A 27965-nucleotide genomic window follows, 5' to 3' on the forward strand; every position below is an offset into this window, starting at 1 on the left:
GAGTACCATCGAATGTGTGAATTTGCTATTACGAAGATGACAAGTACAGTACGCAACCATAATGTTACTTACAGGTGCTGGAGAGGAATATAATAAAATTAATCATGTACCTAAACAGTGGAGGGTTTTGGTGAAGGAAGGAAATATTTGTTTTCTCCCAAGTTTTCTTCATTTTAGTTTGAACAAATTGAACACTTCCAAAATTTAAGAATATTTGTCTTATTCCTAATCAGCTGGTCTAAGCTAAAAAAAAATGCACAGCTATGAACCTAATGTAGTAATATGTCACAAAGTGCCAAAATGCTACCTGCTTAATCGAAGATGCACAAACGCTTTTTTAAATTGCTTTATCTTTTATGCACAATGTGAATTTAAGAAATAAACTGTTATTACATTGTCATAAAAAAACAAGCCACTTAGTCGTACGTTATTAAGTGAAAAGTCTTATTTTCTCTTTTGTATTCATAATTGCTCTTTCACCAAGCAAAAATATAGTTTATCCAAATAATTGATTAATAGAATTTTCAGTAGGATACTCAAGGACTAAACTATTCGTCAGATGCAGCCCTACTTTGAACTCCCCCGCTATATTATCATATATATTGTCATATTTTAATTTGTATTAACCACTAGGACTCTGACCCGCGCTCTAAATCCCAATTCGCTATTTGTTTTGACAGTAAGAAATGACTTTGCATCAGAATCAAATTGTTGCTCCTTGTACTATTCCAGAATAATAGTCGAACAAATGAAAAATCCAGTTGGATTATTTGAAAACTATTTCTCGAACTGGAGCGAGAGTACGGTGCCACGTTGTGACTGCTGTGTTTTGGCTGCCGCTTCTCCCTCCGGAACAGTTTTTCTTATTAGTTTAAAATGGCTCACTTTAACCGGGATCACGCCCCATACCATGGCCAAAGGTAGAACCGGGGTCCGTGCCGTAAATTCTCCCTGCCTCCTTTCTAGCTAGCCGGTTGGCTACCTGGCCATGCTGTACTGGATCAGCTTTCACCCATTCAGTCTGCCGCAGTCGCGGTACACCTCTGTGATGGCTCCTTTTCAGATTCGGATATCCATCTGTGCAGCTCCTTGTGTTAGGCTAATTGACGCCTCTTTTCGCTGAAATCTTGGTGGAAGGCCATAGCTACAACTGCATTCTTGCACTTAAACTATGCGCAGTAAGTGTCAGCCATAAACAAAGGCCAAATAAAAATCGTGCATCAGTTTGTATTTTTGAATTTTGTAAATACGGCGTGGTAGCAGTTGCAGCTCTTGTCAGAACAAAGTAAGTAGTATTGTATGTTGTTCTTTGAATCGTTGTGATTTGAATCCGAAAATTCTGATTGGGCGGCACGGTGAACGACTGGTTAGCACATCCGTCTCACAGTTCTGAGGACGTGGGTTCAAATCTGGCCTCGCTTGTGTGGAGTTTGCATGTTCTCCCCGCTGCTGTGTGGGTTTTCTCCGGGTACTCCGGTTTCCTCCCACATCCCAAAAACATGCACGGTCGGTTAATTGAAGACTCTAAATTGTCCGTAGGTATGAATATGAGTGCGAATGGTGCCCTGCGATTGGCTGGCAACCAGTTCAGGGTGTACCCCGCCTCCTGCCCGCAGTTAGCTGGGATAGGCTCCAGCAACCCCGCAACCCTCGTGAGAAAAAGCGGTGTGGAAAATGGATGGATGAATTCTGATTGGGCGTTTCTTTTTTTTTTTTTGGGCGGAATCCAATGCCAGTTTGAATCACCACAGATTCGTGAACAGCCCTACCAACCACTTAAGAAGGCTAAATTCCAGTAAAAGTAAAATACTGTCTTATAGTTCCATATTCTCCAGTATGTGTTTTTCTGGCTGGGCACATTCTCCCGTTTACTCAAATCAGTCATTTAGTCACCCACAAGCAAGGTACGCAGCTTGGGTGGGGCAACCCTAAAATGTGGGCATTCCCTGTCAAATCTGGCCATGCGCCCATGCTGCGCGCATTCTCCTACTACAGAGGCTGTAGTAAGTACAGCGCCACGTGAAGGTGAAACATATTCCATGTTTTGATTCAGTTAATTGCCCGCCAACGGCCCGGCGATGACCCGGTGACAACCTGGCGACAACGGCCCACGACAGCTGACCTGTGATGACGGTACGGGAGACACCTGGCCCGTAACTCGCTGACGCTCACAGACTGCCCAACGCCCATAATGTCTCTCTCCCAACCACATTACGGCCATACGACAATATATTTTCTCACATTAATTAGTGAAAAATATCAGCGCCATCGGACTTTTCTTCACCTGCAAGGAGCTTTTCCTGCTTCAAATGTGCTGTTGGTGGCTTGGAGTTTTTTTTTTTTTTTTTTTTTTTTAATATAAGCGCCGGGCTTCCTCTATAGCCATCGTAATGGCACAATGGTAAGTTTGATATTGAATCATTCAACATGCGTTCAGGCAATAGCACAGTATTCTGAGTAAATTTCTTTTATTGGATTCATTTGAGACAGAATAAAAAGCACATGCTCGCCTTCAAAGTGTAGTGTGTTAGATGTAGCGGTGCGCACGTCCCACGATGACACATCCGCTATGAAAGGTATTTTCGGGAAATGAATAGGGCATTTACTAAATATAAAAAATAAGATTCTGACAAATACAGCAAGATGTTACAGGAGCTGAATGGCTTTATAAACATTGTCATCTCCTCTAGTAGTGGCTTGTGTGAAAATAGCTTTTTTTTTTTTTTTAATCAAAAAAATGTTGCGGATTATAAAACGTTTAAAGCTATAAAAAGCTTTAAAGTCTGCTACTGCAATGTTCTATGACATTCGCAAGTCTCAGGAAAATTCCATTCTCCATGATTTACAGCCAGCCTCAGAATTCAATGAGTCACACCTCTTTGGTGGTTGTGTCTGGACAGGAGAATTTCGATACCTGACAGGTGCGCAAGTTAAAAAAAAAAAAAAGACTTGCGCACGAACGGGGGCCTTAATGTCTAATGTGCTTTTCAAATAGCAGTGTTATAACTCACACACACAACAATCAGAAAATCATTCACAATTCATTATAAATCTTCCCTAAAACAAATTATTATTTTGAAATGTCCAAAAGATGCAGCAAGGTAGAGTGACAGAATTGTATGGATTTGTTTAGGTTTTTTTTTGTTTTTGTTTTTTGCCACTGTGACTAGTGCTGTTTCTAATTTCAAAGGTAAATGATGAAAACTGTGCCCAGCTGGAGAGAGAGTTGTGTTGCTTATCAGAGAAAGCCTTAGAAGTTTAGAATTCCTCTGTGGCACTGTCTCATCTCATTCCTTTACACATTTTGTTTATGAAGTTGTTAGGCACCAGGCTCCTGCAGGCAAAGAGAAGATATTAAAAGCCATAAATTAGTCTTCAACAAGACCCCAGTGGGGGACTTATCTCTTTTTGTCTCCCCCCAAGGTGTAGAGTGTCAAACGCTTGGCTCAAAACAGATAGCATAATCGTAGACTTGTATCAGCAAAATTGGAAATTTTTTCACCAGATGTTTTGGTAACATTTTTTAGTAAAGTATTTTTTTTCCACTTTTTTGGGGGGGTTTGGGGGGGTAACTTGGGAATTGATTAAATTGGGTGGTTCTGGGGACTTGGAGAGAGACAAATGACTAAAGTGAACAATCTTACAATTTTTATTTTAAATTTATGGTGAGGTCACAGATCGACGCCAAACATGACTTTCTGGTTATAGTAGGGTGCTACAATAACCTTGTCCCTGATGTTTTACTTTATTGTATTTATTTATTTATTTTGACTTCTTTCAAGTGCTTGACATGGACATTTTTCATCAGACCACTCTTGGTTCTGGTGTCAAGAACAATTTTGCCTTGGAACTGAGCGCTTTTGAAGTTTTTGATGACCCTCTTAATTTGGCTCACTAACACACACCAGGATTAACTAACCCGTCATAACCTAGACTTGCCTTTTTTTTTCTCGTTCCAGAAACCAGAGAAGAGAGGAAACCGGAATTCCTTGTGCAGTCTGTGCCTGTGACCAAGGTGCTCGGTGCCAGTGTCCTGCTGCCTTGCGTGGCCACAGGTTTTCCAACACCACATGTGCGATGGATGTTCAAAGATAAACTACTAGAAGAAAGGTATGAGTATTAAACTTTGCCATGGAGTCATCTTTCTATTTAGTCCTGAATATAATTTGAAATTGTACAATACAATAGAGCATTGGAATTACAATTATTTCATTGGATTTTAATGCATCAGTATGTTTGAAAAGTCAAAGTAAATCTGAAAAGTTATGAATCTCCATGATTGATTGCACCTGCGCTCATCCATCTAGCCGTCTGGATCTGCACCAAAATGTAATGGTTTACTACGTGGGAAATCGAGTGGCTTATTATAAATGGTCAGAATGAGGAGGACATGTAATTTAGATCCTCCAGTATTACAAAACAAAACAAGTCATCCTTTAAATGTGGGCAAGTATGCGGTTTAGTCCTTGTGTGTTAGAAAAGCATTGGTCTCTGCCACAGGGTTGTTGGCTATGTGTTTATAAATCGGTAGATAGAGGCGAGGTATGTTAGAACACTTCCAAGAGTCACAAAAGGTATAGTTCAAATTCTGAGTTTACCCCTTCAACTTGCCCGTCAAAACCTTCGGTGTTTGCTTCGTTCAGTGCTTGAGAGTTGTGGCATGACAACTCGTAGCTGCTTCACCATGACAACGTGTTTGCTCACAGTGCTCTTAGCATCTGACAGTTCCTGGCCGAGAAAATCATCACCATGCTGGAGCAACTTCCTGAATCACCCAACTCCTCCTCCGTGTTTCCCCCCGCCCCAAGCTCAAGGAGGGTCATTGAGGGAATCAATTTTGAAGACGTAGATGGCATCAAGATGACCGTAACGACAAAGTTGCAGAGGATTATGAAAGAAACCTTCTAGCAGAGTATGAAGGTGTTGGAGAAAAAGCTGGGAAAGTGTGTTACATTCCAGTGGGATTACTTCAATGGGAAAAAAAATGTAGTTTGGACTTGAACTACTGCGATTGGCTGGCGACCAGTTCTGGGTGCACCGCTCGCCCGAAGATAGCTGGGATAGGATCCAGCGCCTCCGTGACCCTAGTGAAGAAAACCGGTATAGCAAATGGATGGATGGACTTGAACTATATCTTTTGTGACACCGGTCCTGGATCCTTTCTGACACATCTCGTCGATAGATAGATAGATGCTGGCTCTCACTCAGACCTTACTTTTAAAAAGGAGCAGAGTATAATATTGCTGCTCCTCTGTACTGCTCCCCAAGGTATTAATGCTGTTCTACCAGAAGTCACCCCAGGGGGGACCTGGCCGTGGCACACAAGCCACTCGGTGTGCAAGTTGAGGTTAGCAGCTTTCCTGCAGAGAAGAACTCCACAAATGAGGAATCTATCACCTGTGCCCTCTCTCCTATGGAGCTCATTAGCTCAGGAAGAGCAGCTGAAGTCCCTAACTGGAAGTTGGACTCTCACCATCCAAGACAGTTCTTTGTAAACAGCACCCATTGTAGCACTTTGATTTGTTTTTGTCAGAACATTGTGTTTCATCTGCGTTGATGCAAACCAAAACGGAATTTGTGCTTGGTAACCTTAAATCTAAGTTGATGAAGTTGACATCCACTTTTGTGGTTTCGACACTGCTATTACTTTCCGAGCTGCAGTTTAACGCATTGCACCACATTTCTATTTCAAGATCTTGAATGCCTAACCTTCACCTCCAATGGGAATGGGCTAAATGGTACTTATTAATCTAGCTTTTAATTACGAAATTCCATTTGGCGTAAACACCTCCCCCCCCCCCAGGTTACCCACACTGGTAATTAGCAAGTGCACTCTAAACAACGGGGAGAGTCTTTTAGGATATTAACGTGATCTACGCCTTCAGAACTGCAATGGATTCTGCGGTGAATACGTTATCACATTTTGATTTCGCTGTGACATTGATGAATGAAAGAATAGCCTTTGTTGTCCTTGAGTTAGACAGTACTGTCTGTTCTTAATTAATGCACACATTGTGGGGGTGAGAGAAAGGAAGCAGCAAAGAGAGTCTTAATTGGTCTTAGGAGCACAGCGCAAACGGGGCCTTGAACGTGACAACATCAATGCTCGAGATGTAAAATCGTTTTTTTTTTATGGACTCTTCAAAGCAGCCAACTGAAATCTGACAGGAAGGAATGCTATTTGTCTTGTTTTTTTCCCCCTTCCCATTTCTAGAGGCCTCACTGATTTGCAACACAGATTCACACATCCACCATCCACACACAGATGTAATTGTGAATATTACTCCACGGCGGACCAATATGTGAGCGCATCGGCTTGAGGTTCCGCCTGTGCACTAGGGACCTGCTTTGGATAAGTCACAGGAGTTGATGAGACCAGAAAAAACACTTCAGCCGCTTCTGCTGTTTTAGAAGTAACGGTACTTTTACTCCGTTACAATGATCTAAATGTCACTCGCTACTCTTATTTATCAATTATTGCTTATTTATCAACTCATTCACGCGCGGAACTACGACTTCGACTTCCGCATCGGGCGCTGTTTGCGCCAATCCAATTTAAGCGCTAGTGACGTTTAAGTCGAGTTCACCAATCAAACGACACAAGAAAGTCACATGACCTCACACAACGTCTTCTATTGGGCTTCCCAGGCATAGGTATTAACACTAGATAAGCCAGCCCGGCTAATTGTCGTGCCTACGTGGCGGCCATGTTGGTTTCCGGTTTCCTCCCACATCCTAAAAACATGCATAAATTGGTGACTCTAAATTGCCCGTAGGTGTGACTGTGAGTTGGAATGGTTGTTTGTTTGTATGTGCCCTGCGATTGGCTGGAAACCAGTTCAGGGTGTACCCCGCCTCCTGCCCGATGATAGCCGGAATAGGCACCAGCACGCCCACGACCCTAGTGAGGAGAAGCGGCTCAGAAAATGGATGGATGGATGGATGATGTTCATGCTGTGGTTAAAAAAAACTGAAGTTACTCACTATTTGCTCAGTACTTAAGTAATTATTTCACTGTGTCATTTTTACTCTTACTCAAGTAAGTTTTTTGAGGACTCTTTTTTACTTGTCACATTATTGTCATGTAACAGTACTCTTACTTGAGTACAATATTTGGCTACTCTACCTACCTCTGGAGCGGATATCCTCTCTTGCTACTCTTACGTTTAAGCAACATTTTTGCTTATCAGATCAGCCAGTGTCGTATTTGTTTCACTGGTCTTGTATTTTCGCGTTGAGGTGCTGCGGGTCGTAGCCCTGGTTGTGTTACCAGCGACAAGAGTTGATCTGCTAGTACATCTTATATTAATTAGGAAACGCGCCTACAATTATCTAATTAGTTTACAGACTTTTATGTTAATTCAAATTCAGAAATGGCCAATAAAAACAGAAAACATTTTCCTGGAGGATGCATTTGGGATTAGCCTTTGAAGTTGGTAATAGTGAAAAATAAAGTGAAACAGACAGTGATTTTAGTCAATTCTTTTCCAGAATGAGAGTGCTTCAAGAGGAGGATGATATTCATGTGGCACAGCTTGAAGCAGGCATCAGGTGGAGATGTGCCTGGCTCAAGTTGGAGGCCAGAACGAAAGGGCCAAGAAATTAGGCAAATTTCATTTTAATCTTAAATTTGTACATCAACATGTACTTGAAATAAGTTTTTCTGTGTGAAGAATTGTATATATTCTTTTGCCTTATTGTACTCTTCAGTCTTCCAGATTGCTTAATTTATGTTAAAATAAATGGTCACCTTTTTCATGCCCTTGATGTTTGCATGTCTGAATTTAGGTGGATACTCATCCAACAACAATCTCACAATTCATTCTGACTAATCTTGGAGCCTCAATGCTGACTATTTGTCAACATGATAAGTCTTCGACATTGTCGCCACTTGCTTAGGGGGGTACAGTGAAGACTTTGTCTCTGCTCCTTGTATACACAACTCCTGATGACACTCATGAAAAGTCATCTTTTGTTCTTGGGAGTATCACTCTGTTGTCTAATAAAATTTTGCAGTAGTCAAAGAAATGGATGAATTATGCATGACGCCCTGCAAACAACGAATTGGCAGAGCATGTAAATCATCCTTCTTCCCAAACCCTGTCACTCCTCGTCCCCCTCCTCCTTGTCCTCCTAAATTAATTTGAATGTGACTGTGGATGTTGCATCTCGTCGTGTAGAAAGAGAAAAGGGGTGGGTTTGGAAATTTGTCTGAAATTGGACTGCAGAACAAACCTATCATGCAAATGTCTTGCACACAGGAACCCTCAAATTGACTCTACGGATATATAAATGAAATGCACACGAACCCACACGTTGACTTACAGACTTTCCTCCTGCTGTTTCTAAAGGCTTTGAGCTCCATGCATCGAAGGAAACAATGGCTTTTTACCTTTTTGTCCATGCTTTATTATAGTCAACTGACTGCATTTAATAGTGTTCATACACAAAGGACTCTACAAATACAAGTATTTATATACTGTACATATATGTACAAATCTTTTAGAATCTCTTATGAAAACCTCTATCATTGGACCTAAACTCAGCCTGTGAAATCAATAAAGTGGTATCCTGGTTGTTTAATAATTCCACCTTCTGACCAGTCCTCCACAATGCACCTGTTTTGACCCAAGATGCACTTTCTGATGTACCCTCATCAGCCCGGTCTCTTAATCCACAAAGAAGATGCTTTAATCGTCATCTTTATGCTTGATCTTTTTTCTCTGCAATATTTGCATATACAGTATTTGAATTTTTCAGTTTTTTTACACACACATGCATGCGCACGCACACACACATGCACACACACATGAAAAAAAGAGGGGTGAAGACAAACTGGTGATACTCTTGGCAATGTTTATTTTTTTTATTTATTTTTTTAAGGCAATCCATGCACCCCACACATTGCAATTAAGTGATTGTGGTTTAATGTCGAAAGTAAGAAAATTAATTATGAACTATACATGTCGTATGAGAACACAGGAACTCTTTTGTAGATGAATAATAGACTCATAAACATATGAGTCTTAATGTGAGTAACTATTTGTCTCAAACATGATGATGGATGGGAACAGGGGAATGGGTTAAGTTAATTGAAGTGGTTGCTGGTATTTAGGCTGAAACCCCCCCCCAAAAAAAAACCGAGCTACTTTTAGGATGCATTGTAGTGTATCACAAATTCAAAATGTTCTATATTTGTTTCACACCATTCCCTCAAAATATGTGTAAGTTGTAAGTAACCAGAGCTAGTGGAACAGATAATGTTTTATTCAATCAGATTTGCAAAAGTGAACAAAACAAGATCCAAATGATCACTATGGAATGAATGTACGTATAACTTCGGGAGGGTGTGCTGTCTATGCAAAAAGGATGACGTTCCAGTAAAAATACAAAATAAACCCAAGCAGACTAAGTCATGCCTGTGGAGAGGTGTAAGTGCCCTTTAATTCTAGGAACTCAGTCGGCGTCACTGGACTTGTACATCAAGCTAATCAGCCTCCCACTGAACACACACAGATTTGTAGCACATTTAACCCTGTGACCACACCAGGGTTATCAGAGCTGGCTACTCCTTCTACCCTTAGTTTATCCTCTCTCAAAAAAACACCAGGGTTCCATCCCCATTTTATTACTGCATGAAAAGCAAATCTATATTGAGCTTCCAGTGAAAGTTTACACTTGTGCTTGGTCTCACAACATGTGACTATTGTATGATTATATTTACTGATATATTATTTATTTTGTATTTTTTTTGTACATGACCCACCTGGAGATAATCACAAGCTATATATTATTTATGGACACGGACATAAAAAGATAACACCACCCACTAAAATGCCATATTTTTTTATGTAACAACATAAGACCAGATCTTCTTTTGGACCTTGTTTGGGTTATAAAGTAGGGTAAAGTGACAACTGTGCAAATCATTCTAATCTCTGGCCTCAGTGGTTGTCTCATGAAATCCGTCTGATTTCATAGCCCCCTAAACATGAAAGAAATTCATGAATGACAACACCTGGAACAGAATACTAAATAAAAGGAGTTGGCAGAGGGTGGCGGGGGGTCAGAGGGAGCAGGAATGACAGAGCACACCAAAGGCACCATTACACAAGACAATTACCAAATAAAAATGGATAATTGGTGTGGCCGGTCATTTAAACTTGCTGTTTTTAAAACAAAGTATGACACGGTCATTCATGATTGGCGCAGGAGACATGGCTGTTGCATCCATTCTATGAGTTGACAACGCTTCTCCAGCCAAGTGTATTTACTGCGACCAGTGGAGACACGTAACTCTGAAATTCAAACATAGAGTAGAGCACTGTTTCTCAACTTTTATTGAGCCAAGACATATATACATTAGAAAAGTCTCACGGCATTAGAAAATATCACGGTTAATTTTACCCTCTGCCTTGCAGGGAAACAGCCTTTAATTATTCTATCTGTGATTATATTAGGCTTTACATGATGAGGATTTTTGAAAACGATCACCCATCAGCGACTGGAATTCAAATTATTTTATTGTACAACCCCAATTCCAATGAAGTTGGGATGTTGTGTTAAACATAAATAAAAACCGAATACAATGATTTGCAAATCATGTTGAACCTATATTTAACTGAATACAGTACAAAGACAAGGTATATAATGTTCAAACTGATAAACTTTAGTGTTTTTAGCAAATAATCATTAACTTAGAATTTTATGGCTGCAACGCGTTCCAAAAAAGGGGGAACAGGGGGCAAAAAAGACTGAGAAAGTTGAGGAATGCTCATCAAACACCTGTTTGGAACATCCCACAGGTGAACAGGCTAATTGGGAACCGGTGGGTGCCATGATTGGGCATAAAAGGAGCTTCCCTGAATTGCTCAGTCATTCACAAGCAAAGATGGGGCGAGGTTCACCTCTTTGTGAACAAGTGGGTGAGAAAATAGTCGAACAGTTTAAGGACAATGTTTCTCAAAGTACAATTGCAAGGAATTTAGGGATTTCATAATCTACAATCCATAATGTCATCCAAAGCTTCAGAGAATCTGGAGAAATCACTGCATGTAAGCGACAAGGCCGAAAACCAACATTGAATGCCCGTGACCTTCGATCCCTCAGTTGGCACTGCATCAAAAACCGACATCAATGTGTAAAGGATATCACCACGTGGGGTCAGGAACACTTCAGAAAACCAATGTCACTAAATACAGTTCGGCGCTATATCTGTATGTGCAACTTGAAACTCTAATTATGCAAAGCAAAAGCCATTTATCAACAACACCCAGAAACGCCGCCGGCTTCTCTGGGTCCGAGCTCATCTAAGATGGACTGATGCAAAGTGGAAAAGTGTTCTGTGGTCCAACGAGTCCACATTTCAAATTGTTTTTGGAAATTGTGGACGTCGTGTCCTCCGGGCCAAAGAGGAAAAGAACCATCCGGACTGTTATGGACGCAAAGTTCAAAAGCCAGCATCTGTGATGGTATGGGGCTGTGTTAGTGCCAATGGCATGGGTAACTTACACATCTGTGAAGGCACCATTAATGCTGAAAGGTACATACAGGTTATGGAGAAACATATGCTGCCATCCAAGCAACGTCTTTTTCATGGACGCCCCTGCTTATTTCAGCAAGACAATGCCAAACCACATTCTGCATGTGTTACAACAGCGTGGCTTCGTAGTAAAAGAGTGTGGGTACTAGACTGGCCTGCCTGCAGTCCAGACCTGTCTCCCATTAAAAATGTGTGGCGCATTATGAAGCGTAAAATACGACAACGGAGACCCCGGACTGTTGAACAGCTGAAGCTGTACATCAAGCAAGAATGGGAAAGAATTCCACCTACAAAGCTTCAACAATTAGTGTCCTCAGTTCCCAAACGTTTATTGAATGTTGGTAAAAGAAAAGGTGATGTAACACAGTGGTAAACATGACCCTGTCCCAGCTTTTTTGGAACGTGTTGCAGCCATAAAATTTTAAGTGAATGATTATTTGCTAAAAACAATAAAGTTGATCAGTTTGAACATTAAATATCTTGTCTTTGTAGTGTATTCAATAAAATATAAGTTGAACATGATTTGCAAATCCTTGTAATCTGTAACACAACGTCCCAACTTCATTGGAATTGGGGTTGTAATTCGATTACTTCACACACCAAAAGTCTCGCGGAGCGCTCATCACACACCATTTATAGATGTTGGAACTCAGTGCACACATAAGGCGTGCCGCATTATAAGGCGCCCTGTCCATTTTGGAGAAAGTTTAAGACTTTTTAGTGCGCCTTATGGTCGTCAAAATACGGCATTTGTTAGTAAAGCAATTTTGAGGAGAGCAATTCATTCTCAATGGATAATTTCCCTCACCACACCTGATGGTCTTTCATGGCACACTTATATATATCGCGGCACACTGGTTAGGAATCATATTGAAAATCCAGTGTGGGATAATAAGGGCAAGCAGTTGATGCACGCCAGCATGGTTATGGACTCAGTATGCAAATTACTTGTCTTCAGGCATTTTGCTGCTCCGTGAGCATAGAGAAGTAGAGAATCATTGTTTGTAAGTGAATTTTTAAAAAAATGTAACAAGACAAAAATTCCTATTTTTACAAGGTTCACCCATCCATCCATTTTCTGCGAAAGGCAGAATATCCCTGGACTGGTCACCAGTCAATCACTGGGCACTTTTACTAGGTTGTTGTGGATTTTTTTCCCCTTGTGTGACTACTTTTAAAACAGTATTTGTATTGGCCCATATTTCCATGATTAAAACAAACCAGAGTGTGGACTAAAAGCATTTTTACTCATGGAGGCTGCAGTTTGTATGTGTATGTGGCGCATGCACACACATATTTACTTTGTCGAAGTCACCACTGGCTAATTTAGCCAGATCCCCACCCCCCACTAGCGTTTCATCACTAAGCCACAGACTTTCACCTGTCAATTAGTGTGGCAGAATGGCGCGTGACATAGCCAAACACAAATACCCCCTGCATCCATGAAGACAACTTATTATAATCAGAAACTAATGTTGGTTACGTGCCATTTCAAAAATGCAAATTAAGAAAGAAATCTTGGTTTTACTTGATAATTTATTAAGACAGATTTTCTTCAACATCCCTTACACTTGGGCCCCTAAGAGCATGACCCCTCTCCAACAAATATCCTATTCCAAGGACTGCATGCTTCAAAGGTGATTAACAGTTTTCTTTGGCCCAATTGTCCTGGCGGCCTCGTCAGCACTTTGTGTTATGGAAGACTGGGTTAACACTGGCATATAAAATCACCCCCCTTCCAGAGTTCTGTGGGGCTGGCATTCAATTAAAAAATAAAAAAAATTAAAAATAATTGTGTTCGATAAATCTACTTATTGACAGGAATTTGCATGGCTTTTTTGGGGGGGAGGGCAGCTATCCCTTAGAGAAGAAGAGCGATGACATTTGTCTTTAAAATCGGTATTGTTTTGTTTATCCCGATCTTGAATTTTTGTCAATTGTGGGAATGTTGATTGAGTTGCCTACCAACAGTGAGAGAAATTGCTTCAGCACAATAATTCTAAGCCAATTAATATTGTCTCTTAGATGGTCTACAGAGAACATTATTCAGTCTCAAGAGCGCTTACTCTGCTCTTAAAGGTCCCATATTTTAGTTAAGACCGCCGTAGAGTGACTCTCTAACATGGATTTATTATAAAAGTGTCAATTTCATTTCAAAACACACATTGGTTTTGTCATACGAGTGTCCAGAAAAGCCCACTCTGACAGCTACTTCTCTTTGACCTAGTTTTGTATCCGCTTTGTCCATATTTGGCTAAGACTGCCCCCTTTCCTCTGATAGTTTTCCTCCATGTAGAAGGCCCACTCGTGAGAGCACACGTGTTTGTTATGTTGACAGCGCTGGCTCAGTAGCGGAGAGGTAGGCGGAGAGCTTCGCTAGTGATGTAGATAAACTGGAGAGATTCAAATGACCTGATTTCAGGACTCTCGGCAGAAAACCATCTGGAACTCAGGAATGCGTGGATGATTTTAATTCATATTTCACGTTTACTGAGGCACCATTGAGCCATTACGTCCCAAATACTAGAAAAAGTTGTTTGGTAAAATATGGCACCTTTAAATACTGCAGTTTCTGATTCCTGTAAACATCTGCATAAACTGCCTGGCGGTCTTGTATGTTCTTTTCTCTTCTAATACAAGAGGAAACTTGTCAATGCAGCTCTAAAGTCTGAGCATCTCAATAGTTGTCCTGGTGAGACAAAATGCAGATTGCTCAGCACTGAGTCGGGGGCCGTCTTTCTTAGAAAGTGTTCATTCAGTGTAGAATGGATATTTACAGCCTCCCAGCATGATGAGCTTTCTCTTCAACTGTTCACAGGGAAGTAATCAATGCACAGAAAAGCATTTGCTTGACATTTGAGTTCTATGGCATGCTAGAAAAGGTTTTCTTTTCTCTCGTGTTCAGTTCACCTTATTATTTGACTTTGGAATATGGATTTATCGTGTAGTTGCCATCAATCTAAAAGGGTCAGCATGTCGAGTCGACAAGTGGAGTAATATGTGCATGTCAGTGACCCAAACCAGGATCTTGGTTGGAAGTGATCGGAACACCACCCATACCCACAATAAAACTTGAGCTGTATTTGACAGTTTTGCCTCTTCAAGTGAGGGCCGTATGGCTTTATGCAGTCACAGTACAATAAATGCAAATGGTTATCTGTTGGTCATTGGGTTGGTTGTCACACTCACCGCGATATTAAGAAAACGTATGCAATATAATTGTATCCAAATTAAGAGCTGTATCAAATATTGTATTTGCAAAGGTAATACCTCTGTCCGTGAGGTATTCATTAACAATGTTAATTTTTGTGCTTGCGGTTTGCAGTGGTGGCGAACTGTTGTGCGTCAAAATGAAAGCTACAGTGTGCCTATTATCCTTTTAATTTTTACGAGCATTGTGAAAAAAAATATTGAACATTGCCCTCTGTATGATGCAGTACAGTTTTACACCACAGTAAACTTTAACCACACCGATAAACAGAATGTCAAATGAATATCTGAACATAATTACCTTTGTATGATGACCTTTGATGAAAATTTCCTCCGGGATAAATACATTTTATACCTACCAACCTTTGTAAAGGCAGACTATTTCATGCGGCTGTGATATTGGATAGCATCATACAGTGTAAATTGTCATAAAAATGTGGCTTTTAGTATATGTGACATTTGCTGCAGCTGAAAAACACCCCCAGATCATAATGCTGCCACCACCATGCTTCACTGTTGGGACTGTATTGGACAAGTGATGTTTTCTCCGGGAACTCCGGTTTCCTCCCACATCCCAAAAACATGCGTGGTAGGTTGATTGACGACTCTAAATTGCCCGTAGGTGTGAATGTCCGTGTGAATGGTTGTTCGTTTATATGTGCCCTGCGATTGGCTGGCGACCAGTTCAGGGTGTACCCCGCCTCTCGCCCGAAGATAGCTGGGATAGGCTCCAGCACACCCCCGACCCTAGTGATTGATGATAAGCGGTACAAAAAATGGATGAATGGATAGATGTTGACAGACAATCGGTTTTACCTAACGTGGTGACAGTACAAGATCAGTGTTGTACTGAAATTATCGTGACTAGTCCTGAACTAAACAGTGTGTTGTCTGTCAAGAGGATGCCAAGCAGTGAAGGCCACAGCATGTCGAGTGCCAGCATAGACTGCTGGCCACTCAGGGAGAAAAAAACCCCCAAAAAAACAAATTGCAGTGGAAGCCCTCCTTTGCTGCTGAAAGCAAAATAAAAAAAAAAATCAAACTGTGACACTTCACTGCACTCCTTAACTCTGCATGTATCTCTCATTCAGAAACTGCACCCCTCAGCTACATCCACCTTGCTGTGACCATGTTTTCCTACTTTTTCATTTGTTGTAATCTCTCTTTCTGAATGTACTGTTCTGGATGTAAGCTATTGATTTGTACATTCCTCCAGTCACATCGCATCCTCATCCTCCTCTTCCTCCTCATCGCCCATGCTCCGCTGGTTTTTGAATCAACTCTGAGCTCGGCCACAGACCGCTTCCCTTTGGGCTAATTGGGGAAATCAAAGTGGGTGCCATTTAAAATGGAGGGTCAATGGTTCACTGGAAAGCCATTGGAGTGTATTTCTGGATCTGGTGTAAATATTTTAGAATAATATTTTAGACTACTCAGTGCAAGGAGTCTGATGAAAAGCATGGCTTGTTATGCAGTTTTCAGTGAGGCTTTTCAGCAGTTACTTTGGGTGTCTTCATGCAGATAATCACAACGATAAAGGCAAAATATAGCATAGTACGAAGCATTCTTAGGTTAATGCTAACTTCAGCTAGAACACATCTCAATAGTGAATGAAAAATGAGTTGTTCATGACGTTAGACAGCTCCTATCTTTCAGTAGACGTGTGCCATTTGGGTTAATTACCAGCTGATGAAAGAAAATGACAATGTTTCTTGAGGCTATGTAACAATAATACGCTCATTTCTGTAGTGTCACACTCAAGACACATAAGTACATGCCAAGAAAATCTTATCATCACAATATCCAAACATTGCTTAAATATTTGATGCTTGAAAGAGAATTTCAAATGTAATTCAGGGAGCGGAATCTATTGGTAATACATTTGTTCAGACTGATAGTGGGAGGATAAAAGGAAGGGAGTAGACCGTGGCCCAGCGGGGGGAGCACTGGGAAACTGATACCTTCACTAAGAATATGCTTTGGGGCAAAAGGGCTGAAATTAGTTTTTACTAAATCATGTGGAAAAAATATATGATCATACCGTGGGCAGCCCGTGAGACCTTTAGCCATCAATACTGTGAGAAAAGGAACTTGGGGCAAAGTCTTACTTTGTTCTATTCCTCAATCTTCTTTTTCTTATCTCCAGCGAAGGCCAAAGGGAATTGCTCGGAGGTGGCAGTCTTCACATTTCAAATCTCATGGAGGACGACGCTGGCATCTACACCTGTGTGGCTGACAACACCAATGCAACAATCGAAGCACAGGCTCAACTCACTGTGCAAGGTACCCTCAACCGGCCAAGTGTCATCCGACTTTCTAAATGTCATAATGATGCCATTGCCAAATTATTAGAACTAGCTTTCAGTATGATAGAGCACATTTTTACACACAAGCTACAACAACAATAAACAACGTTGAATGTATGTCCATCAAACCTAATATTGTTGTCTTTGTAAGCCAGCACAGATGCAGGTCTTGTGAAGGATCTCATTGCATTATGCAGATCTACTGTACTTACTGCTGTGGCTAGTGAGTGTATATAGTGTGCACTATAGACTCCTACAGGGAGAATGATGATGAAGTAGAGGCTTGAAGGTCCTCTGTAAACTCACTTGAAAACAATGAGCAATTTTTGTTCATTTAAATTGCGTTTTCACTAGTGGTCGAAAGGTAAGTGTGGACACAAGCAGCCTAAACTGCACTTGGCCACTGTTGACTTGGGACATAACTTTCTTGAAAGCATCAACCAAATATCACATTGGGATGCATGTCAACAAATACATGTCAGTTTTTATTCAGGACAATGATTGAAAATTGCTTGGCAGCTGAGAAACAGAGGTTTTTTTTGTTTTGTTTGTTGTTGTTTGTTTGTTTGGTTTTTTTTAAATGTTGGAGTGGGGGGACAATCAGTCCAGGTATAGTATACACCCTCCTATCTGAAGCGATTCAACAGTTTGGTGTGAAGCAACAGTTGAATTGGGAAACATCCTGAGGCTCTCCCCCAATGTCATAGCATTTCCCACAAAGCCACATCAAGCTAGGACTCCATCCCTTTGCTCACAATTCCTTTTCCTCTCCTCTTCAACACCCTTCCATCATTTCCTGTCAGACACTGTGATTAAGGGAGACAGTAATGGAAAATTGGATCAGGTAGCTGATCTGACTTTGCTGCCTTTGAGCCTTCAGATCTGCCACTTCAATTCCTTGAAATCCCTCTTGTCTAATAGATGACCCATGACCCAGCTCCAATGTTACAGGCATGTACAGATTGATCTCCAATATATATGAAAGGCATTCATCGTTATGTTAAGTTAAAAGAGCCGCGTTCTACTGCTGTAGAAACACAGAGTATATATATTGTTTTTCTTCAGACCAAATTAATGATGAAACAAGATTGTGGCATTGATTTCAGCCAGGGTACTCCCGAAAGATCAATCGATTCCCCTGCTCTTGTAAACTAAATTCATACATATTATTTTTCCAGTGCTCACTTGCTGGCATTTTTATTTTGTATATTTGGAAATTGATGCATAATGTTAGCTAGAGACAGCTCAAGAAAACAGATTTATACTAGCAAATGGAATCTGCCTTGGTGGCTCCCTGATAAATTGAAGTCACCATCGCTGATATGTTGTCATTGAGAGAACCTTTTCTTTTTTTCCAGTCACTCGTCTTGAGAAACAAAACAGCTACAAGATGAGCTTTCATAAAAATCCAAAATATATTGAGACGTATCCTTGCTCTGGTTATGTATTTAGTATTTTTTTTGTTGAAAACTGAGGTTGCTTTTTAATACACAACCAATAATCCAAGTCCTTGTGGCAATTTCTCGAAACTGTTCACTTAATATATTCTTAGTCTCTTGCAATTTATGCACAATAAATGTTTCCTTTGAGTCTGCTGCTTTTGGTGAACTCAGCTAAGTCCGCTTTAGAATCCAACAAGCGTCAGCTGCTTTTTCCTCTCAGCTACTGTACACATCGATTAACATGTATTAAAAAGGCATTTTCTGTTCTAATGGCAGGTCCTAGATACTTCTGATTTAAAAATAAGAAGAAAAAAAAATGAACACTTCAGTTGACTGGAACCATTTGTTCATTAGTCAGAGCTGACCATATAAAGGTGTGATCGAAGCAATTAGGATTGCTTGTGAAGCTTATATATTAAATAAACAAAAATGTTTATGGGCAGCTCTTTGTTTTGAGGAGTTATGCCAATTTCCCAAGTAATTAGACAGTGTGGCTATGAATCATTGATCTAGTGTGACAGATTATTTGAGTTTGTGTTATTGTTCTGTAGTGACACAAATCTGTATCTGTTTCAGTACAACTCAAGCAGTGTGAATGTCAATATTTGGATTCCCCTACTACTTGCATCACATCGATCAGCCAAACTTTGCTGTGATTTTCCTGTGACATCTCACCCTCTGTTAGAGCTGCCATGATTAATGAGGCCAGAGGAGACATTAGCTTTTAATTATGGTCTTGCATGACGAGGACACCGCCCAACCTGTGTGCATGGGTGTGTATGCGCACGTGCAGAACAAAAATAGCTCCTACACTAATACTGTATGTAGATTTTCATTTTTCTGGTGCTAAAGGTGGGCGACTGGTTAGAGCGTCTGCCTCACAGTTCTGAGGACCGAGGTTCAATCCCCAGCCCCGCCTTTGTGGAGTTTGCATGTTCTCCCCGTGCCTGCTTGGGTTTTCTCCAGGCACTCTGGTTTCCTCCCACATCCCAAAAACATGCATGGTAGGTTAATTGAAGACTCTTAATTGCCCATAGGTGTGAATGTGAGTGCGAATGGTTGTTTGTTTATGTGTGCCCTGCGATTGGCTGGCAACCAGTTCAGGGTGTACCCCGCCTCCTGCTCGATGATTGCTGGGATTGGCTCCAGCACTCCCGCGACCCTTGTGAGGATAAGCGGCTCAGAAAATGGATGAATGGATGGATGGATGGTGCTAAAGGTCGGTGTCCCTCATCTATCATGTCCTCCAGTTGTCATGGCATCAGTGTAATATTTTTTTTTTCCATTTGTTGAGTCTGCTGTACATAGAGGAAATAGCTGTCCTCTGTAAAAGTTCCATGACTTTGCTCTGGTCTGACAACTAAAATCACATACAGCCGCAGCAGTATATTTTCCTTGTTGCGCAAATGACAGAAATAAAAGACGAGTCTTGTTCCCCGCATTCTAAATGTTTTCATCTTACCAGACCTTACCAAGACATTTTTGGGTAGTTTGGGGAAATCCATTTTCTGTTCCAGCATGACTGTGCTTTATTGCACAAAAGTTGGATGACTGATGTGGAAGAACTTGAGAGCCTTGACCTCAACTCCATTCTAAATTCTTGTGATAAATTGAGAGAATAAGATTTATATACTGAGACAAATTCTCTTTGCAAGCGTCAAACCTCTCTCTTAGTCTCTTAATATAGGTACTTTAACATAATTAACTTTGTGGGTAGTCCTTTTAGTTTCGTGTGATAGTCTCTGCTATCCATAATGATGTTCCAAAACTCTTTAACTTTAAATTGAGGAGCCCTGTTTCAGAACTTTCCATAGAGCTCTGAAAAGCAAACAAATCAGGTGAAGAACTACCTCCATTTTCCATATCCTCAGTGGGTGTTATCGCTACCAGCAGGGAGGTGGCTGTGTCTGATTGTCAGCCACTGACTGGCTTCTTGTCTCCCATTCTTTTCAGATAAAGTAATATCTACAACTCACCAGGGCCTTGTAAGTGGCATTTGTCACTGTCACAGTAGAGTTGCGGTAAACACCCGTTGTGATGCCCTGTAAAACATTAACTATGTTTGTCTTTTCTCTCCTTTATTATTCAACTTTTCCAAGGCAGCGATGTTGGAATTAGTGCTCAAATGTTTTAATTAATACAGTCAAAAGTTTACATAGTGATAATCATAGACAAGCCACAGGTTGTCTCTTTTCCACTTATCTTACCATATACAGTTCGTGGGCTTGATTTCCGGCCAATGTCTCTTTTGTAATCACTGTGCTATTGACTGGTGGTCAGGCCAGGTTGTGGTCCACTCTGGGATATTTAATTGAATCTCCAGCTTCTTTTTACCCCTTAGCATGTTAAAAGCTATAGAAGATGGAAGGTAGGGTAGCATGCACAAGAGCATTGTTTTGCCATGACGGAATGAGGATGGATGGATTAGACCAAACCGAACACCACCATTAAATGACAAAAAGAAAAAGTAATATTGTGGATTTATTTCATTTATTTGACAGTATGACTTATTAAATATAAACACATTTTACTGTCAGTGAAAATTCATATTTTTGCAGCTTGAGAGAGTAACAATGGATAAACCTCGTGACTCCATATATACAGGCAGCATAATCAACGCCTAGAGTTATGTAACAAATAAAAAGCTAGTATGTAGTTCTAAATATACAGTACCTTGATTTTACAGTAGTTGTTAAGGTAGAACATTTAAAAGTGTCTGGTATAGTATTTGTTTTAAATGAGATGTGCATAATTTCAACTCACTACACAGACTTTTATACTGAGAGCAATTGTGTGTGAAAGCACTAAAGGACAAAGGTATGTTGACTGAGAATATTCAACTACAAAAGCCAAAGAAAACAACATTAGATGAATGCAAAAGCCATAGATAGGGGACACAATCTTTCAAAACATTGCCTAGTAGTGCATATAATGAACACAAGTGCTCTGAGTGCATGAAAAAAAAATCTAATCAAATTTTTTTTCCAGAGGGACAGGATTTTTGTTTATCCATTTATTGCTTTTAAAGTACACACACATTCCCCTTAAAAAGTAAATGAATTTTGTATTTTTTTTTAATTTTTGCTTTATGTAGTTAGCTAGATTGAGCTGAAAACCTTTGGGTCTGACATTAAAAGATTAATATGACACAAGCGATCAACATCTCAGCTTTCAATTCTGGGTATTTACATGTCGAAAAGATAAACAGCTAAGCAGATAGACCCATGTGTTTAAACCCAACCATTTTTATGTGTGCAAAAGTAGTGTAACATGTGACCAAAAGTTTTGTTGCTCACGTTTGTCCCTATCACATATTCCAACAATAAATGGTGCTGAATTAACTCAGTTTAAGACATCGGTTTTGCCTGTGAGTTATACACTTACTACTACTTAGAGGTGTAACCACTATAAAAGCAAAAAACTGTCTGTGATTGAAAAAACAAGCAATTGTGAAGCTGGTATAAGATGATAAATCAATCAGACATTTTTACAAACAAACTGTAGCCAATTCTGGGACAAGGTTTTATGGACATGAGAACAAGATTTGAGATGGGCTCACTAAGTTTCTTTTATGATGCATCGCATGATGGCAGCAACATGGTAAACCCATGTCTGTCAATTTTAAGAAAGATGCAACCAAACTAATTGGGAAATCCTTCATCGTGCAGCGAGTTACAAACGAAAACACACTGCTAAAGCAACAAAGGAGTTCATCAGGTAAAAGAAATGAAAGGTTTTACACTGGCCAAGCCAAAGCCCGGCTTTAACTTGTCCTGTTCAGCTGCGTGGCCTTGCAGAATGGGGGATCTCGGACGCCTTTTGTGCCGCAACAGTTTTGCTGTGCATAAAATTGTCATGAACGCAACAAAGGACAGGACTCAAAATGCACGACTTCAATTCAAATGGACAGTTTCAAAAAGAGAGGTTTAATAAACGGGCAGAGGTCGGTACACAGGCAGGCAATCCGCAAAGGCAACAGTATCCAAAAAACGTGAGGCAAAAAGGCAAGGTCAATTATCAGAACAGGGTCTTGGCTTACTATGAGTCGGTGACGTGGAAACAAGGAATGCTGGAACGTGACAACAAGGTACAACGAACTGGCGACCAGAAAGAATGAGACACGAGGTTAAATGCATGGGATAATTAGGGTAAACGAGGCACAGTTGGGGAAGATGCTCTCAGGAGCAGGCGTGTACGAGACAGGGGGAAGACAACAACCATAACACACACCCATGACAAAAATATAATACAAAATATCTGAACACCTAGCATTTTCTCTTCTAATACAAAAATGTTTGTGTAGCGCAGTATCATGTTACTTAAGTGTGGCTTCGGTAATTGTGTGGGACTAGTGTTCTCACCAAAATTACAGATTTCAACCCAGAAATGTGTTAACTGAGATACTTTTTTTTATAAAGAGTCATTTAAGAAGGCTGTCACAGTAAGAACAACTGACTTTATACATCATTTTACCCTCCAGTAGCCAGAACATACCTGCTGCATGACTTCATTACCACCATCGCAGCCTACAAAGACTGCTGGGGCCTGTTAATCCAAACATTGCTTTGCTGCTCAGACAGAGAAAAAAAACACACACACAGTTCTACCTTTTCATTTTTTAAGGGAGTCATTTATTTTTCAGAGCAGACTTGAATGACTTTCTTGTCAGTTTGAGCTGGTGCTCCACTCGCAAGGAGGAGCCATTTCAGGAAAAGTATATAAGGGCACTTGAGACCCTGCTTTGTAGCCTTGTGTGAACTGTTGATGTGCCTGTGTTAGACTAGTATAGCAATTTTATATTGAAAACATTTTAAAGCAGCTTCATATCATAAACGCTTTACCCTCTCAGCAAGTTACACTTTGGAAATTGGATTTCAAAACAATTTCCATTTGTACTGTGGATATAAAGTCTACACCTCAGTTTAAAGGCCAGCTTTTTGTGATCTAAAGAAAATGAGACTAAGATGAACAGTTTAAAACCTTTTTTCACCATGAATGTGGCCCATAAACTTTGCAATTGAATTGAAATAAAAATATTTTCGTGATGGGAAGTTAAAAATAAACAGCTTAGATAATGTGGTTGTACAAGTGTGGTCACCCTCTCATAACCAGGGATGTGACCAATCACATTCAACCTCGTGTTAAATGGTAAGTCAGCACACACCCGCCACCATTTAAAGTGCCTTTGAAATAAAGGTCGAAAGTTCAAGTACCGTATTTTCGCGACCATAAGGCACACCGTATTAAAAGGCGCAGTCTCAGTTACGGGGTCTATTTCTGTATTTACAACCCCATTTCGGGTGTTAAACGTTGTGTTAAACATGAATAAAAACAGAATACAATGATTTGCAAATCATGTTCGACCTATATTTTATTCCAAAAAAGCTGGGACAGGGTCATGTTTACCACTGTGTTACATCACCTTTTCTTTTAACAAGATTCAATAAACATTTGGGAACTGAGGACAATTGTTGAAGCTATGTAGGTGGAATTCTTTCCCATTCTTGCTTGATGTACAGCTTCAGCTGTTCAACAGTCCGGGGTCTCCGTTGTCGTATTTCACGCTTCATAATGCGCCACACATTTTCAATAGGAGACAGGTCTGGACTGCAGGCAAGCCAGTCTAGTACCCGCACTCTTTTACTACAAAGCCACGCTGTTGTAACACGTGTAGAATGTGGTTTGGCATTGTTTTGAAGAAGAATCACCTTTTATTGTCATGAACATGCATGCATGTACACGAAATTTGTTCTCTGCATTTTACCCATCACAGTAAACACATACACAAGTTAGTGGAACACACTGGAGCAGGGGGCAGCTGAAGCGCCCGGGGAAATAAGCTTTTGCTGAAATAAGCAGGGGTGTCCATGAAAAAGACGTTGCTTGGATGGCAGCATATGTTTCTCCAAAACCTGTATGTACATTTCAGCATTAATAGTGCCTTCACAGATGTGTAAGTTACCCATGCCCCATACTATCACAGATGCTGGCTTTTGAACTTTGCATCCATAACAGTCCGGATGGTTCTTTTCCTCTTTGGCCCGGAGGACACGACGTCCACAATTTCCAAAACCAATTTGAAATGTGGACTCTTTGGACCACAGAACACTTTTCCACTTTGGATCAGTCCATCTTAGATGAGCCAAGAGAAGCCGGCGGCGTTTCTGGATGTTTTTGATAAATTGATTTTGCTTTGCATAGTTGAGTTTGGAGTTGCACTTACGGATGTAGCGCAAACTGTATTTGCTGACATTGGTTTTCTGAAGTGTTCCTGAGCCCATGTGGTGATATCCTTTACACATTGATGTCGGTTTGTGATCCAGTGCCGCCTGAGGGATCGAAGGTCACGGGCATTCAATGTTGGTTTTCGGCCTTGCCGCTTACATGCAGTGATTTCTCCAGATTCTCTGAAGCTTTGGATGATATTATGGATTGTAGATTATGAAATCCCTAAATTCCTTGCAATTGCACGTTGAGGAACATTGTCCTTAAACGGTTCAACTATTTTCTCACGCACTTGTTCACAAAGAGGTGAACCTCGCCCCATCTTTGCTTGTGAATGACTGAGCAATTCAGGGAAGCTCCTTTTATACCCAATCATGTCACCCACCTGTTCCCAATTGGCCTGTTCACCTGTGGGATGTTCCAAACAGGTGTTTGATGAGCATTCCTCAACTTTCTCAGTCTTTTTTGCCATCTGTCGTGTTGCAGCCATAAAATTCCAAGTTAATGATTATTTGCTAAAAACAATAGTTTATCAATTTGAACATTAAATATATTGTCTTTGTAGTGTATTCAATTAAATATAGGTTGAAAATCATTTCCAAATCATTGTATTCTGTCCCAACTTCATTGGAATTGGGGTTGTAACACATACATAAGGTGCACCGTATTATTGTGCGCAGGCATGATAAAACATACACTAGCTTAAAATATACGCTAGCTTAAAACATACGGTAGCGTGCATACACGCTAAAACATACAATAGCATGCATGCTAGCGTATGTTTTTTAAAAGGCAGCGGTCGGAAAACTGAGTTCGATTGTACTTTATTGAAGTATTTAACATTGTAAACAGTGAGTTTGGTTTTACTTTATTGAAGTATTTAACAATGTACTCATGTTATTTTTTTATCAATCCATCCATCAAAGTCCTCATCTTCTGTATCCGAAATGAACAGCTGGGCAAGTTCTTCATCAAACACGCCAGGTTCCCTCTCGTCAATGTCGGAGTCAGTCTCGTTGCCGGGGGGCTGTTCAGCAATGATGCCGGCGTTTTCCTGCTTCCTCCACTTGCGAACCATGGATTCGTTGATCTTGAATCCTCGCGCGGCTGCTCGATTCCCATGTTCCTCCGCGTAACTGATAGCTTGCAGTTTAAACCGTGCTTCGTAAGCGTGTCTCTTCGTAGGTGCCATTTTCAGGGGTCCTTAGCCAAACCGATATTGTTTTGCACCATGCACATACCAGCGCTATATACCTAGTGGGGGCATGCCTTTTGCGTCCTCTTTCACACGCACCCTTTCCCTTTAACGTCCACATGCTGTCCTCAGTCACGTCCGCCTTTCCTCTATATAAGCAGCGTGTCGGCAGGAAATGCCTCCAGTCAGTCAAGCGGAGCGCTCATCAAAGTCACACAACAACATTTACAGATTTTGGAACTCGGTGCACACATAAGGCGCGCCGCATTATAAGGCGCCCCATCCATTTTGGAGAAAATTTAAGACTTTTAAGTGCACCTTATGGTCGTGAAAATACGGTATGCTTTTTCCGACATTTTTGTGGTCATATCTTACAGCCTAAGCCATGGTCCGAAGAGAGCTTCCACAGCCTCTTAGGGGTGTCATTGTTCAAAGGTATCATTCAGGAGAAGGGTACATAAGTATTTATAAGGCATTAAATATAGCATGGGACACAGTGAAGACAGTTACCGTCAAGTGTAGAAAATATGGCGTAGTTGTATAGGGTAATAGGTTACATTAATGGTGAAAAAAAAGTTAAAATCATTTTATTTTGATTTCATTTTGTATAACACAAAAACCTGCGACCCTAGTGAGGATAAGCGGTAAAGAAAATGGATGGATAACACAAAAACCTGACATTTTAGCAGGGGTGTGTAGGCTTTTTACATCCACTGTTTACAGTATATGGAAGTTTCCCCTCACATTTGTGCACAGTTTTCTCAACGGAAACTAACCAAATTTCTTCTCAGCTAGCATTTAACGGACATGCATGAGCACAGCATTTTTGCTCGGTCCAATAAGTTCCAAACGTTTGAACTCGCTAAAAGAAATGATGCATGTCTGCTCACATGAAAGAAGGAGGTGGGGGCTAGAGATGAAGCGATAGACAAGGAGTTATAGGGAGATTAAAGTGGCAGGAAAATGGGAGACAGAGTGGAAAAACAAAGATGGAGAAAGATAATTTTTTTTTTTTTTTTTTTTTTTTTTTTTTTAAACTACAGGGTACCAGTCACCATTAAAACCTGACAATGGCAAATCTCGCTGTTGGGTTTACGTTCACTCAAACGAGACTCAAACATATGTAGATTGAGTGGTTGTACAGATTGTGACAGCATGGATGCAGGAAATCTGTTCACATACATAAACAAGTAGCTCCGCAATCACCACACACAAATGTGTATGCAAATATGCAACTGAAAATCTCCCTCATACAAACAGGTGTATAGATATGGAAACGGTAGTATCAGTATCTTATGCAATTTAATATTATTCATTTTCACAGATGCCTCTACTGCCACCAACAACTTCAACTCCCACCACATTCACTTACTCAGCCATGCACCTATCTTTGCTGAGGATGTTGCATTCATTTACAAAATACAGATGAATTTGATATTAAAACGGAGTCCCACCTTTCTAAACAGATTTATGTAACTTGAGATACACTTGATATACACACTCACCAACTCAGTGGAGAAACAAACACCCAGGGCACATTATTTGCAGGTCACACATATCTAAATGTACTTCCAAAGTCGCTATTGACCTGAAAATTTCACCAGATGTTAGGAACAACCCAAGTAATCCTTGCATACAAAGAAAGTAAAACAAATAAGCTCAGAAATGTTTTTGTGTGTAATAATGTGAAATAACACAAGGAAAAAGTATTGAACACGCCGACTGGTATTTATTTGACACTTTGTACAAAAGCCTTTTTTTGCAATGACAGCTTCAAGACGCCTCCTGTATGGAGAAACTAGTCGCATGCATTGCTCTGGTGTGATTTTGGCCCATTCCTCCACATAAGGAGTCTTCAAATCTTGAAGGTTCCGTGGGCTTCTTTTATGGACCTTGAGTTTCAGTTCTTTCCATAGATTTTTGATTGGATTCAAGTCAGGTGATTGGCTGGGGTATTCTAGCAGCTTTATTTAAATGTTTTTTCTTTGAAACCAATTGCGTTTCCTTGGCAGTATGTTTTGGATCATTATCCTGATGAAACAAGG

At 40.5% G+C, this 27965-nt stretch overlaps 1 protein-coding gene across 9 annotated transcripts in view; it reads left to right on the top strand.

The window, feature by feature from the left end:
• Positions 1-27965, top strand: part of neo1a (neogenin 1a) — a 210099-nt gene that overhangs the window by 120145 nt on the left and 61989 nt on the right. For all 9 annotated transcript variants that reach the window (XM_061761212.1, XM_061761154.1, XM_061761182.1 and 6 more), the window contains exons 4-5: positions 3960-4110; positions 16899-17035. In XM_061761212.1, the coding sequence (XP_061617196.1) occupies positions 3960-4110; positions 16899-17035 (288 nt within the window). The remainder of the gene's footprint in view (positions 1-3959; positions 4111-16898; positions 17036-27965) is intronic.

This window comes from Phyllopteryx taeniolatus, chromosome 2 (genome assembly GCF_024500385.1).
Source record: "Phyllopteryx taeniolatus isolate TA_2022b chromosome 2, UOR_Ptae_1.2, whole genome shotgun sequence".
NCBI lineage: Eukaryota > Metazoa > Chordata > Actinopteri > Syngnathiformes > Syngnathidae > Phyllopteryx > Phyllopteryx taeniolatus.